The sequence below is a fragment of the Miscanthus floridulus genome, chromosome 18, assembly GCF_019320115.1.
Source record: "Miscanthus floridulus cultivar M001 chromosome 18, ASM1932011v1, whole genome shotgun sequence".
NCBI classification, from domain to species: Eukaryota; Viridiplantae; Streptophyta; class Magnoliopsida; order Poales; family Poaceae; genus Miscanthus; species Miscanthus floridulus.
In genome coordinates this window covers 20,873,925-20,886,436 of record NC_089597.1, presented here as the reverse complement: position 1 = coordinate 20,886,436, position 12,512 = coordinate 20,873,925, and the positions used below count along the sequence as shown (strand labels likewise).

Here is a 12,512-nt window from a genome sequence, read left to right as displayed (position 1 = left end):
TATAAACCCTTGTGTCCTCCGAGCACACCATCCGAGTCAGATGCGCGGGCAGTGGCTCGGAGCGCCAGGAGACGCCCGCCGCGGTGAGGGACAGGATCTAACCGAGCGCGTGGCAATGCCACCGACCAGGACGCGCGCGATGTGCACGAACGAGCCGCGCCCGCTGCTAGCGCTTGGTGCGGTGGGGAGCGCGGTACAGCGGAGGAGGAGGATGGCAGCGGGTCGTCGGGATGACACAGTCGACGCGGACGAAGACGAAGTCGACGAGAAGCATGAGCGTGTGGAAGCGGTGTGAGACGAGGGCGCAGCTGCCGAGCGCCTTGATATCGCCGATGCGGTTGAGGACGTCCCGCTACAGGGGCCCTCCTCCTCCTCCATCCCGCAAAAGTTACTAGCACACAGATCGGTATCGGGGAGAGTCGTCGGCGCGGGGTAGGACCGGGCGGGGCGAGAGCCGGGACGGCAAGGACGTGCGCAAGCACGGGCGCTGCGGCACGTGGTGCCGTAGGAGTCGTTCCTGTTCGCGGCGAGCGTCCACGAGAACAACCCGCGTGACGGAGGCTACTTTAAGTGCCGTCACTTCTGTCGTTTTATTTTAATGAAATGCTATTTTCAGTTCACGGTTCAATCTTTTGGTGGTATTTTACAAAGACGTAAACTTTTGATAGTATTTTACGGAGATCGTGATCGTTCGATGCTGCGCAACCAATTTTTCCTTTTTTTAATGAAAGTACATGACCATTTTCTTTAAAATAATTAGTATGCTGTTAAATCACTAGTAGTAGCCAGTGCTAGCACGCTTCATAACGTAACGCAATAGCGGCAGACGCTGCAGGACACGAGCAACGTGGCAGACTAGGACACGCGGCGAGCCTGGTGGTTGTTGCCACCATGACTCATTGGAACTTCACGGAAATCTCACGGTAGGACTTCACTTGACTGCGGCGCGGAAGCCCCAACCCAATCCCCAATTCTACACTGCGAATCGACCACCGAGCAGCGCGATGGCGTATGCGGCGGAGCTCCCCTACGCCAACGATCCCAACCAGAAATCCAAACCCGCGGCCGCGGCGCCGGTGGCCCCCACCCGCCGCGTCCGTTGGACCACCGTGGCGATTCTCGTCTTCCTGGGGCTCAACCTCGCGCTCTGCGTCCGCCGCGTCCACGGCGACGGCCACGGCGCGGTCGCCTTCGTCGTCGTCTCCCACCTGAACCTGGCCCTGCTCCTCTGCGCGCTCCACCGCTTCGAGGTCGCGCCGCACGGGTCCCCCGCGCGCGGCCGCGCCAGGCTCGCCGTGTGGCTCCTCACTACCACGCTCACCGCCGCCTTCACCTCGAAGATCGGGGAGGTGATGCCACTGGGCCTCGCGGTCGTGGCATGGGTCTTGGCCGCCGCCACCGTCGGCGGTGGGTTCTACGCTCTGTTTCTCCATGATGATGACGATGAGAAGCGATCTGAATCTCTGATCATGCGAGACTGCGAGAGGGATGAGAGACATCTCTATGTTCTTGCTTCATAGATGAGTAAGTATAACAGTATAACACCAACTTCTCTGACACACTCTGATGAGGGTCCATACGATCGACAAATAAAAGTGCCATACTGTATCTATTAATATAGAGGGAGCCTAAGCCTATGAGAACTGCTATTACCTGATCTGATGTTTCTGCATTTTGTTTGCCTCGCTTTCGCCATTTTGCATATAGACTCTTCCAACTTGAACAAATGCTTAGTTCTTGAAGGACAGAACACATTCTAGCCACAATATATTATTAATAATTTTTTATATGGTTCGTCCCAAATTATTCTATGCAAATCGCAACGTATCTGCAATATTTGGCTATTTGCATGTGAATGTAGCTCTGTGAACCTTGATATTTGCATGTGAGTGTAGCTCTGTGGATCCGGTGAGAATATCAATAAGTTGGCCACTTGTTGATGCTTCAGTATTTTGACCGTCTATTTTTTCTCTAAACTTTGGTTTTGATATTCTTGGACCTATTAGAAAGCTTTTGTAAAATTCTCCAACTTGAACTTGATATATCATACCAATTCGATCAGCTGTAGAGTCATGAGACAACTCCAATTTCAACCATCTCTTTGTCCCGCCTTCACCTTTTGTTTCTTTCACTTGATCTTTAGTGTCTAAGCGTACATTTACCATCTCTGAAACAATAGGTAAACTTTCAGCTATCTAGATTTTGCCGCCTTGAATAGCATATACTATTTCAGTAATGAAAGTTTATGTCAAATACTAGGGCTAGAGACAAACAGTGCTAGCTCCATCTGGGCATTGAAAAAAATATGCAGTAAGCAGCTTTCAGAACCAGTAGTACTAGTAGTGTCTGATTGATGAAACAAGCGTGATGGTGATGTTGCTAGAAAGCTGCCTTTTCTTTTTCCGGCCTAGAACATTTGTTAACTATCATGGTATCATACTCGTTGCTTTACTGCTGAGACTAATCAAAATACCTGCCCACCAGTGAGTGAGTTACACTTGTCCCAATACAGTAGTCGGATTTAGCTTAGCATTTTCACTTTTCAATCATACCGACATACTGCCCATCAGCTATGCTTTCTTGTGTCCTTCATTTTGGCACATGGATTTTATTCATAAGTTTTGTCATTTCATTTTGACACTTCCGTTAATCTGAAACAATTGTTGACCGTGGCATGATATTGTTCTAAATATTTTTCTAATACACAGTAGTACTAATGCCAGTAGTAAGCTTTATGATACTTATCACCAGACAGCAGCAGTAGCAGCATTTGCGATGGTGTCGCTTCTGCAGTGTTTGCTTGCTGCTGTACCAGATGTCCAGATGCATGCATGTGACACTGCTAGTCTATGTATCGTTAAGTTTCAGTTTATGATATAAAACTTGGATCTGAAACTATGGGACATCTTTCTGTATTGTTTTCTTTCCTGGTAACTAAACAAAATTTCATTTTTCAGATCAAGATCTGGAACTTGAAGAGGGCTAGCAGTAGCAGTAGCAGGTATGTTGTGAACCAACCTTTTCCTAGTATGTTCTTGTAGCTGAAATTGTCTGAACTGCTGGATGGATCCTGCGTGCATTCAGTTTACATTTCACTGTGCATACATTTAGCACTGAGTTTCTTTTTCTTTCAGAGACTATAGCTAGCTTTGTCTTTTGTATTTGTGCGTGCATTCCAGTTGGGATGATTAACTCAGGGACGCTTTACACATATTCGTGGTGATGATTCAGTTGGGCAGTGGGCACACTGCATTCCAGTGCAACCCTAAGCTGTGACATAGTTCTGCAATGCTTCTTTATTATTTCTTTAGTTTTTTTTGGTTAAGGTATGAGGTGTAGCGATACAGTATATCTACTAACATTATTGTCTTTTGCAATGCTCATTTTCATGATCCTAACATTATTGTCTTCTGAGTAGTATTATGTTACTATCAGCTTCTTATGGTTATAGTATTTTCAATGATCAACAAAAATATTGCCTTCAGAGTACAGGATTGAGCTGCCTTAAGTAGTACTGCCTTCAGTCCTAAACCAAAGTATAGAAAGTGACACATGAAATTGAGCTGTTAAAAACAAACAAAATATGTAAATCTAATTGACTTGTATGCAAGCTGTGAGGTTCTTGCTAGCTAGCTGTGAGGTTCTATTGTTCCTTCCTCTGATGAATACTCAGATCCACCTAGTGTTTCTATGGGTCATCTTGCTGTGTTCTTTTTTCTCCCAGAATTTTTGTTCGGTTCAAATGAATCTCCATTCCCCCAAAAATTACTTGTTAGTACTTAGTTCTAGTTGCTACTTGACTTCTTTAGCAATCTTATGTTGGTCGATTGAGCAATCTTGATTTTTTGGAGCAAGTAGTTAGTAAGGAACAGTGAAGTAGTTACTGTTGTTTATCTTTTTACCCAAGAGCTCAAGAGTTTCCATGTTGCCAATAGTGATTTGTGCATAGAGTACGGAGTATATTGTTATTGATATTCACACTTGTGCAGAACCTGAGTTGTGTCAAGCAAAAGCTAACAGGATATACTTTATTGTTATTTTACAGATTACAGATGCCAAGAAGACTATCGCTTTTGTTAAAAGTGCCTAGATGACGGCACCACCAAGCAAAATCCATCAGCATCTGTAAATAAAATCAAGCTAAATAACTTAGGTCGCCATGCATTCTATCCATTCTGTAGACTGTAGTTCTCCTTTTGTTATCCTGATGACCACTCTGTAAAGTAACATGTAGACTTGTTCTCCTGATTTGGAACTAGTTCTCCTGATGAGCACTCTGGCAGGCAGCCTTGTCATGTTTACTGTGCTACTTAATTTACACCGCCTTTCGCAAGTTTATTAATTTAACTAACATCTCGGTCATTCTGACGAAACTCCGCTAGGGATGCACTGCAATTATATTTTGGATTCGAGGCATGTGTGCTCTGCGATTTTTTTTTAATTTTAACACTTTTTCGAAACTAATTTTAAATCTAACACTTGTTTTTTTTAAACTAACACTTTTGGCCGCGTCTATTGCCCTGGCGCGGTCAAATACCTGTGCCGCGCCATACATGGTGGCACGGCAGAGGGCCGACGTGACGGCGACCAGAAGCGCTGACCGCTGACGTGGCGGGGCTCTGCCGTGCCACCGATCTTAGCGCGGCAGTGCCGCGCCCTGATCCATGGCGTGGCAGAGCCGGATATAACCTCCGCCGCGGCCCGCGTGCCCGAGCAGTCGTCATTCTCCGAGCAGCACAGCAAGGCAGCCTGGCCGCCGCGCCCGCCTTCGCCCGCGCCTACCCGCCGCCGTGCACGCCGTTTGCCGCGGCCGTGTCCGCCCACGCCAGCAAGCCAGCCGCGTCCGCCCGCCCGCACCAGCCAGGCAGCCAGGCCGCCAGTCGTCGGGTGCGGCCGCCGCGCCCGCATGCCGGCGCGCCTCCCCCTCCGGCCAGAACCTTCGGTCATGCACGGCGGCTGCCCTGCGCCGCGCCTCCCGGCCTGATCTTACGCGCTGCAACGAGGTACTCCACTAATATAGTTAGCACAGTTAATAAAGTTAGTAAAATTATTAAAGTATAGTTAGTATAGTTAGGAAAGTTAGTTAGTTTAGTTAGTATACGTAATATAATAAGTTAGTATAGGTAGTAAAGTTAGGTAGTTTAGTTAGTGCAGTTATAGTATGCCTTGTATAGATGTTAATATTTGATTAGTTAGTATAGTTATAGTTAGAAAATATATTAATGTTAGTATGGACATTAGGTACGATGATTTCATGACTTAATGAAGTTTCTTCAAATGCTTCTGCAGATGGATTTTTGTGTTAGAGTTTTGTACGGAGGAAGTGTTAGGAGACAAGATAGTATGTTTGAGGATATGAAAGAAGAATTGGAATGGTTTGATGAATCTCCTAACTTCAACGACCTTTGTGTCCGTTTGAATATAAAGTTTGGCGGTGATTTCACACTAAAGGGGATGTTTGATACTGGGAAGACTAGGACACACTATGTCCTTATGCCCTTGCGCGACCCTGCTCACTGGTCCCGCCACACTAGGGTTCTCCAAGGTTCCAATGTGCCTATGACTGAGGTGGTGGTGGGGAATGGGTACAGGATGCATGGTGTTCAGGACGGCCCGTCCATTGATGGTTTTGAAGGCAATGAAAAAGAATTAGGGGTCGAAGGGGATGCAACTCAGCGTAATATGGATTTGGACGGTCAGTTGACGCAGGAGCAGTTTCATTCAACTGTAGTAGGCTGTATAAGCAATAACTTCGATGTGAATGAGTTCGAATGGGAAAAGGAGGAGCGGGAGAAGGAGGACAGGATCGGTGATGTAGTTAGCAGTGATTCAGACGATTCTGATGATAACCAAGGAGGTACAGATGCTATGGCAACAACGGCTGATGCCATGCCAGTACTGGTACATACTATGCCATTAGCAGTATGAACCGAGGTTTTGTAAGGTGTCCATGCTCAGGGTAGACTAGTCACAAATTTGGCTGCAGATGATATCCCCTATTATTCATGGGCCAGAATTAGCGAAGCGCAACAGTATGTTCCACCACCATCTTACACAACGACTAAGCTTGAGCAACTAAGGTCCAAGAACGTATCTTTCAGGGGCGTTCCGAACTATAGGGATGTCAGCATGACGGATATGGCAGTTTGTGATACCGGTCTTCAGTTGTGTAGGAATTCATTGTATAACCATGAGATAGAAACCCTTAGGAAGGGGATGATATTCAACACAATGTCAGAGATGAAACTCTTCCTTCAGGACTATGCTGTGTACCACCTCATTAGGACCGGGAGTTGAGGTACCACATATGCAAAAACGGTTGTCTGTGACGGTTAAATGCACGGTCGTCATATTTTAGCCGGTTCAAGGTCCAACACGTGGGGTGCACTTGTACGCATGCATCATTCTTTAGCCGTTAGAAAGGCATCTCAGGTCCAGCTTTCCGACTCGCGCACACATTATTTGAGGCTGGGTTGGCATGCATGACCGATCGTCTTTTTTTGCGAGGAGAAAACATGGCTGGTCACTAGTCTGATCGAGCGTCCGGAGTTCTGAATATAAGTTGGATAGGCGAAAGGGCATTCATGGGTAAGTGCATAGATGCACCGTAGGCTTTATTAATTAGCAGAGCGTATAATGCGACACCGCGTAGGCCGCTAAAAAAACATCGGGTCAAAATTTTGATCCGTGCCCACCCGGTGAACACGTTGGGCTGGTTGGGTCAGACTATTGCTTATAAGTTCTTCGTTAGATTAGATTTTCCTATGTTTGCATGGTCAGGCTTTTTTTTTTCTGGGTTAGATTAGATCGAGTATCGGTCGAAAACTATGATCTGAGTCCATCGATGTTCTGGTTGAGTTAGGTCTTTTTTTGGGACTAATCGGATTAATTAGATTGGTCGGGTCGAGTTTACTTCAACAAGAGCCTTTTTGAATCTTGGTCACTGCATGCATTTCAAAGCACTACAGAGGAAAATAATGCTGGGTCTTTCAAAAAGCAAAGCTTATTTCTTCTTCTTCTTCTTCTTTTATGTAGGTTTCAAATAAATGCGTGCTTTCAAATAAATGTTGCTTTTATTTCCACGACGTGTGCGTTATGATCTTCCGTGCACTGGAGGAGATTTTTTTTTTTTTTACTTCCCTGCACTTGCCGTGACGTCCGATCCTAGGCGTGGACGGATGAAGCCGTCGATCGTACTTCCATTCCAAGTCATATATGTCAATCGGAATCGAGTCAGTACACCACCCGTGCCCGGCGCAGTTGCAAGCTACCTGTTCTGAGTAAAGGAAGTAGTGCGAATCGTGTGGGTTCGTAACAATCCCCTGGAGTTTGGTCGGGCCCCCGACTTTCGAGGCCGGTATCTGGGTCATTGCGGCCTTGAGCATCTTGGGTCTACTCTACGTGCTCATCTTTCACTAGCCTACTAGGGCAAGAGGGAAGCGATCTCACCTGATCTGATTAGTGCAACCGGAAGTAGTACGATGCTCTTGTTCTACACGCAAGTAGTAGTATGATGATGATGCTTGGTGCGTTCTGTCTGGCTTAATTCTCTGATGCTAGATGCTGTTTTTGCTGTATGGTTGTGGCCTATATATGCCTATAAAACCACTGATACGTTTGGGCATTGTGAGCCGTGTGGAAGATTGAATATCTGTTGTGCTGGACCTAGCCATCGTCGGAGCCAATGCACCTGGAAATCATGTGAAATTTCACCTGAAATTAGTAGCACCCTGATGATGAAATTCAGTGTTCTGACTGAATTGCTTTGCATTGGTACGTACTTTCGCCTGAGTTTACTCATCATTCATGTGCGTGCTGATTCAGGTAGCGGTCGACCGAGCCTGCTCTTGTTTTACTAGCAGAACCAATCTGATGATCTGACTGGTGTGCACTGTTGGCAGACACACAGCTGGTACAATGCTTGATGATGCATGCACCCTGTCTCTGTTTGTCACCGAATTTTTACTTGTCACCGAATTTTTATTGTAGTAATTTTGGCCATACGTTTTTTTTCGCAAAAGATTTTTAAATACATTAAGTTTTCACATATATAATTCTTTATTGAACATACTTCATTAGTATTATATACATTAAAGTATCTAAGATTTTTTTAGAAAAAAAAATAGAGGGTCAAATTTGCTACAGTAAAAAGTTGCTGACAAGTAAATACAAACAGAGGGAAGTAGGATTTTGTACTAGAGAAAAGTAGTTGGAGTAGTTTTTTTTTAAGCCTCTCCTCTAGGTACAGTTGTAGTATCTGTTCGGTGTAGTTGGAGTAGTTGAGCGTGCATGATATCATTTTCTTTTTTTCTTATTTTCTTTATTACAAACGACGGCGTTCTAGAGGCATCCTATATCCTCTATAGCTGAGAGCGTGTTTAGTTCCTACCCTAAAATCTTAAAAAGTGCTACAATACTCATCACATCGAATCTTGCGATACGTGCATGGAGCATTAAATGTAGACGAAGAAAAAAAATTAATTGCACAGTTTGGTTGAAAATTGCGAGACGAACGGTTTGAGCCTAATTAGTCCATAATTAAACACTATTTGTCAAATAAAAATGAAAGTGCTACAGTAACCCAAATTCCAACTTTGGACCAACTAAACACGCGCTGAACTATATATTGAGAAAAAAAAACAAGAATCAATATTGAAATAAGTGTCAGAAAAAAATACAATTAAATTTAACAAAGTTTTCGTCTCAAGCACTATGTTATCCCCTGTTACCGTCAATAAGAGCAAATAGATAGCCAAATAAGATCTAGCTGTATAGTGGCTTCTGAAGACCGATCGATCACATGGTGTCTTTTAAAGACCGCACTATAGTAATCTATTCCAAAGAATTCATTTTCTTCAAATCCGCTTTTTCTTTTTTTAAAGGAAACCGGCCGGACTTCTGACTTGATAACATGACACCGCGCATGGACTACAGCTAACAACGACACGGCCGTTTCAAATTATAAGTTGTTTTGATTTTTTTTTTGTTATATCTATTTTGCTAAGTATTTAAATATATTATTAGGACCTGTTTGGTAGGGCTCTGGCTCCTCTGAAAATAGCTCCGGCTCTGGCTTCTCTGAAGGAGCAGCTCCTCTGAAGGAGCTGAAGCCGTTCTGGAAAACGTTTGGTAAAACGGCTCCTTCACACTAGACGACGTGAACCCACAGCAAGGAGCCGCGTGAAGCTCGTTTTTTAGGCTTCTCCTGCGCAGGCAAAAAATGGCTCCGGCTCTTGACCGGCTCCCCATGCAAAGCACTTTCCAAAACAGACGTTTGACACAGCTCCTGCAGGAGCTAAAGCTGAAGCCCCTGCAGAAGCCCTGCCAAAGAGGCTCTTATTATATCTAGAAGAGTAAATAAAAGACTTAAGAGAAGAGGGCAGCACCGCAGCACACGGTTTCAGACTGACTACAGGAAGCAGGTCTCCGAGATCGAAGAAACCCCACTATTGCCCAGTCGGCCAGTCCCCACCATCGGCGCCAGCCCGATGGCGGGCCCTGATCCCTCCGACCGCCAGCCGGCGCCCGACGGCGCCCGCCGCCTCCCCTGGACCACCGTGGTGATCCTCGTCGTCCTCGCCGGCAACTTCGTGCTCTCCGTCCGCCGCGTCCGCGACAACCGTGGCGCGCTCGCCTTCATCGGCCTCTCCCACCTCAACCTGCTCGCCCTCTTCTACGCCACCCGCCGCTTCCAGCTCTCGCCGCCCGGGTCGGTGGCCCAGGGCCGGGCCAGGCTTGCCGTGTGGCTCCTCACCACGACGCTCACGGCCGGCTTCACCTGGAAGCTCGGCACGATGCTGCCCCTCGGCTTCATGATCCTGGCCTGGGTGATGGCCGCTGCCACAGTGCTCGGTGGTTTCCACCTCATGTTCGTCCATGGCCGCAAGTGAGCTCGTTCTCATCACGATGCTGCGCAGCGCAGTTCTGCCTTCACCATGTCTTACAGTAAGTACTATACAGATGGAGTAACTGAGTAAGTCTGTTGAACATCTCTGAGGCGCACCACTGGCCTTGTGCAACATAAATAAATAAGGTCTGGAATTTGGGTTGACCGATACATGAGAGTGATTGAGGTCGTCTTTTTTTATTAATTAAATCGCTTTCAGCGTTTTTAGTTGCACGCTTCGAGGGCACCTCTTTAGCAAAACAGACCAAGATCAGATTCTTCAGTCGAAACAAATATCAAATGCTGGATAGAAAGGGAACTCTTCATTCGGTATAGATCCCCTCACCACAATATATATTAGCTTTCGATTTGGTTCTCCTGGAATTAATCTATGCAAGATCTAGGGGCATCTGATTGGAGATACTTGTGCATCTTGAGACTTGAGTTGGCATGCACCTGGGTGAGGATCAGGAGGATTCCTGTTGGCAAATGGTCACAATCACAATGATTCTATCCAAGAACTCTGCAAAGGATGCACCAAAGCAAAGATCCAAGACCCCACCGGCCAGTATTCCCTTTTTCCTATAGGCACCGCCTTTTATCTGATTATTATCACTCAGCTCCTGTAATCAGATCATGGACACAAAGTAGTAGAAAGGAAAGCTTCATTAGCACATTTTTATTCCAAAAATGTTTTTTTTTTTGTTTAATTTACTCGATGGAGCTGCCAAGCCTCCATAATCCAAGAACATTTAGAAATTGTTCTTTATGGAACAACATATCTCCTCCTCCTACAGTGCTAAGGCACCAGTTCTTCGTTACTAGTTTGAATTTAACATCTTGTACCAAACCATTACCCATTACTAGGTAGAGAATTTCTCGATCGTCTAGCATCTGATTCGACAATAGACAATTCAGCCCGGGATGCAAGCTATTCTCTCTTCCAGGCACATGCTTTGCTAACCATTTATTCTTAGGAAGGCGTCTAAAGTCGAACGCGTGTTGTACAGCTAGCAATCACATGTTTTAGCAGGAAGGGACTTGTGTTATCTGTAATTTTCCAACTAACAAAACAGACACATGTGCCCTGTTCATTTGAGCTTGTTTGGCTGATAAGCCATAACTGAAAGTACTGTTGGCTGATTTGGTGTGAGAGAAAAATACTGTTCGTTGACTAAAAAAATACGGCTTATAAGCCAAACAAGCCCAAACGAACAGGGGATTTCAATTTGATCACCAGGAACACGATGAGTCAATACTCCATCTACAGGCTCGATGACAACGTTTTGGGTGCTCTTGAGGTCGGACTACTGATCGATGACGTAGAACAGCAACAGTGCAGCAGTATGTAGTCTCATTGTTTGCTCTCCAAGAGGCTCCCGGTTGCAGAGCGACTGAGGGAGGGTCGTTGCATGATTTGACAAGGTAGAGCCGGAGAGGTCGTTGTTTGCTGGGGACTAGACTAGGCACAACAATAACACCGTACTGAACTACGGAGTACTAGCTAGTTTCTCAGAAAGAATGCAATTCTAAGTTTAGTCAATAACAAACTTTCTTACGTTTTTGTGATAACTGTATGCTGGAACTGATGATATCTGTTATCTGAAAAAGTTTTTTTTTTAGGGGAACTCGAGGGGTTGGCACCCCTACAGCATATTTATGTTATCTGAAAAAGTTGACAAACATCTATACCCTATAAACGGTTGTTAGTTTTTGTGGTTTTAGAAATTTTCAGTTTGTGTAGTATGCCAGTTATAGAATCAGAACTATTGGCTGCACTCATCAGCAGCCGTATCAGCAATTCTTTGGGTAACATTTTCAGATATCTAACTGTTGCTGAGTCGTCTGACCGCCAGCTACTTCGGCGTCTCCTCAAGTGATATTAATCAAACAAAGTGTAAGCAGACAGTTTGTTGTCATAGACCCAACATTCTGTTTTTTTTGTTGACGTTGTCATTCTGTTTTAATTTTGACAAAAATATCATTTTTAACAAACTTTTGAATGATTATTGTCAGCAAGTCCCATGTCTTAGAGCGAGTATGCCATGCTGAACACCAATGTGTTGATGTCAATGTGGAATGGAGCGAAATCTCGAAAATCTTCAGTTCCTGCCTTCCTGGAAGACGACTGAAATCTTCAGGCTGAGGCCGTAGGCCAGGAACTGAAATCTTCTATTCGTAAATTCAAACATGAGAGACCTGAATTTGGAACAAGTTTATGAATTAAAATCGTTGTATAATTCTAATTCCACGACTTACGGCATTATTAAGGCTGCCGATGTGCTCAAATTATTTCGAGGCTTTTCCCTTTGTACCATTAAAAAAGATGGCCTTTTTCTACAGGTCACTAAAAAGTTCGGACTTACCTAGGTGCCATGACACTTTATTTCTTTGTCCCTCAAGCCATTCCGTCTATTTTCGCTGGTAACGGTGTGTAACAGCGAGGAGAAAAGACCGAAGTGTCCTCGGTCAAGGCAGGATGAGTGAAATTGCCATTTGCCCTGTGTGCCACTCCCTGATCACGCAGGTCAAGACGCTTTTTTTAATCTGATATCTGATGCTGGGGCCGTGTGGGGGCTGGCCGGCTGGGGGAATATGCTGTGCAGCCCTATGCTTGACAGTGTTT

At 45.3% G+C, this 12,512-nt stretch overlaps 2 protein-coding genes across 2 annotated transcripts; both read left to right on the top strand.

The window, feature by feature from the left end:
* Window positions 1-935: 935 nt before the first annotated feature.
* On the top strand, window positions 936-4,332 carry LOC136524817 (uncharacterized). Its single transcript, XM_066518061.1, has 3 exons — window positions 936-1,524; window positions 2,958-3,001; window positions 4,046-4,332. Exon 1 carries the CDS (start codon window positions 1,005-1,007, stop codon window positions 1,518-1,520), a length of 516 nt encoding a protein of 171 aa, XP_066374158.1. The 5' UTR covers window positions 936-1,004; the 3' UTR covers window positions 1,521-1,524; window positions 2,958-3,001; window positions 4,046-4,332.
* Window positions 4,333-9,397: 5,065 nt separating this feature from the next.
* LOC136519440 (uncharacterized) lies at window positions 9,398-10,051 on the top strand. Its single transcript, XM_066512844.1, has one exon. It carries the CDS (start codon window positions 9,489-9,491, stop codon window positions 9,888-9,890), a length of 402 nt encoding a protein of 133 aa, XP_066368941.1. The 5' UTR covers window positions 9,398-9,488; the 3' UTR covers window positions 9,891-10,051.
* Window positions 10,052-12,512: the final 2,461 nt, after the last annotated feature.

Bases quoted from the DNA above. Each gene is read 5' to 3' on its own strand.
- LOC136519440 (XM_066512844.1), top strand. From the start codon at position 9,489: ATGGCGGGCCCTGATCCCTCCGACCGCCAGCCGGCGCCCGACGGCGCC.
- LOC136524817 (XM_066518061.1), top strand. From the start codon at position 1,005: ATGGCGTATGCGGCGGAGCTCCCCTACGCCAACGATCCCAACCAGAAA.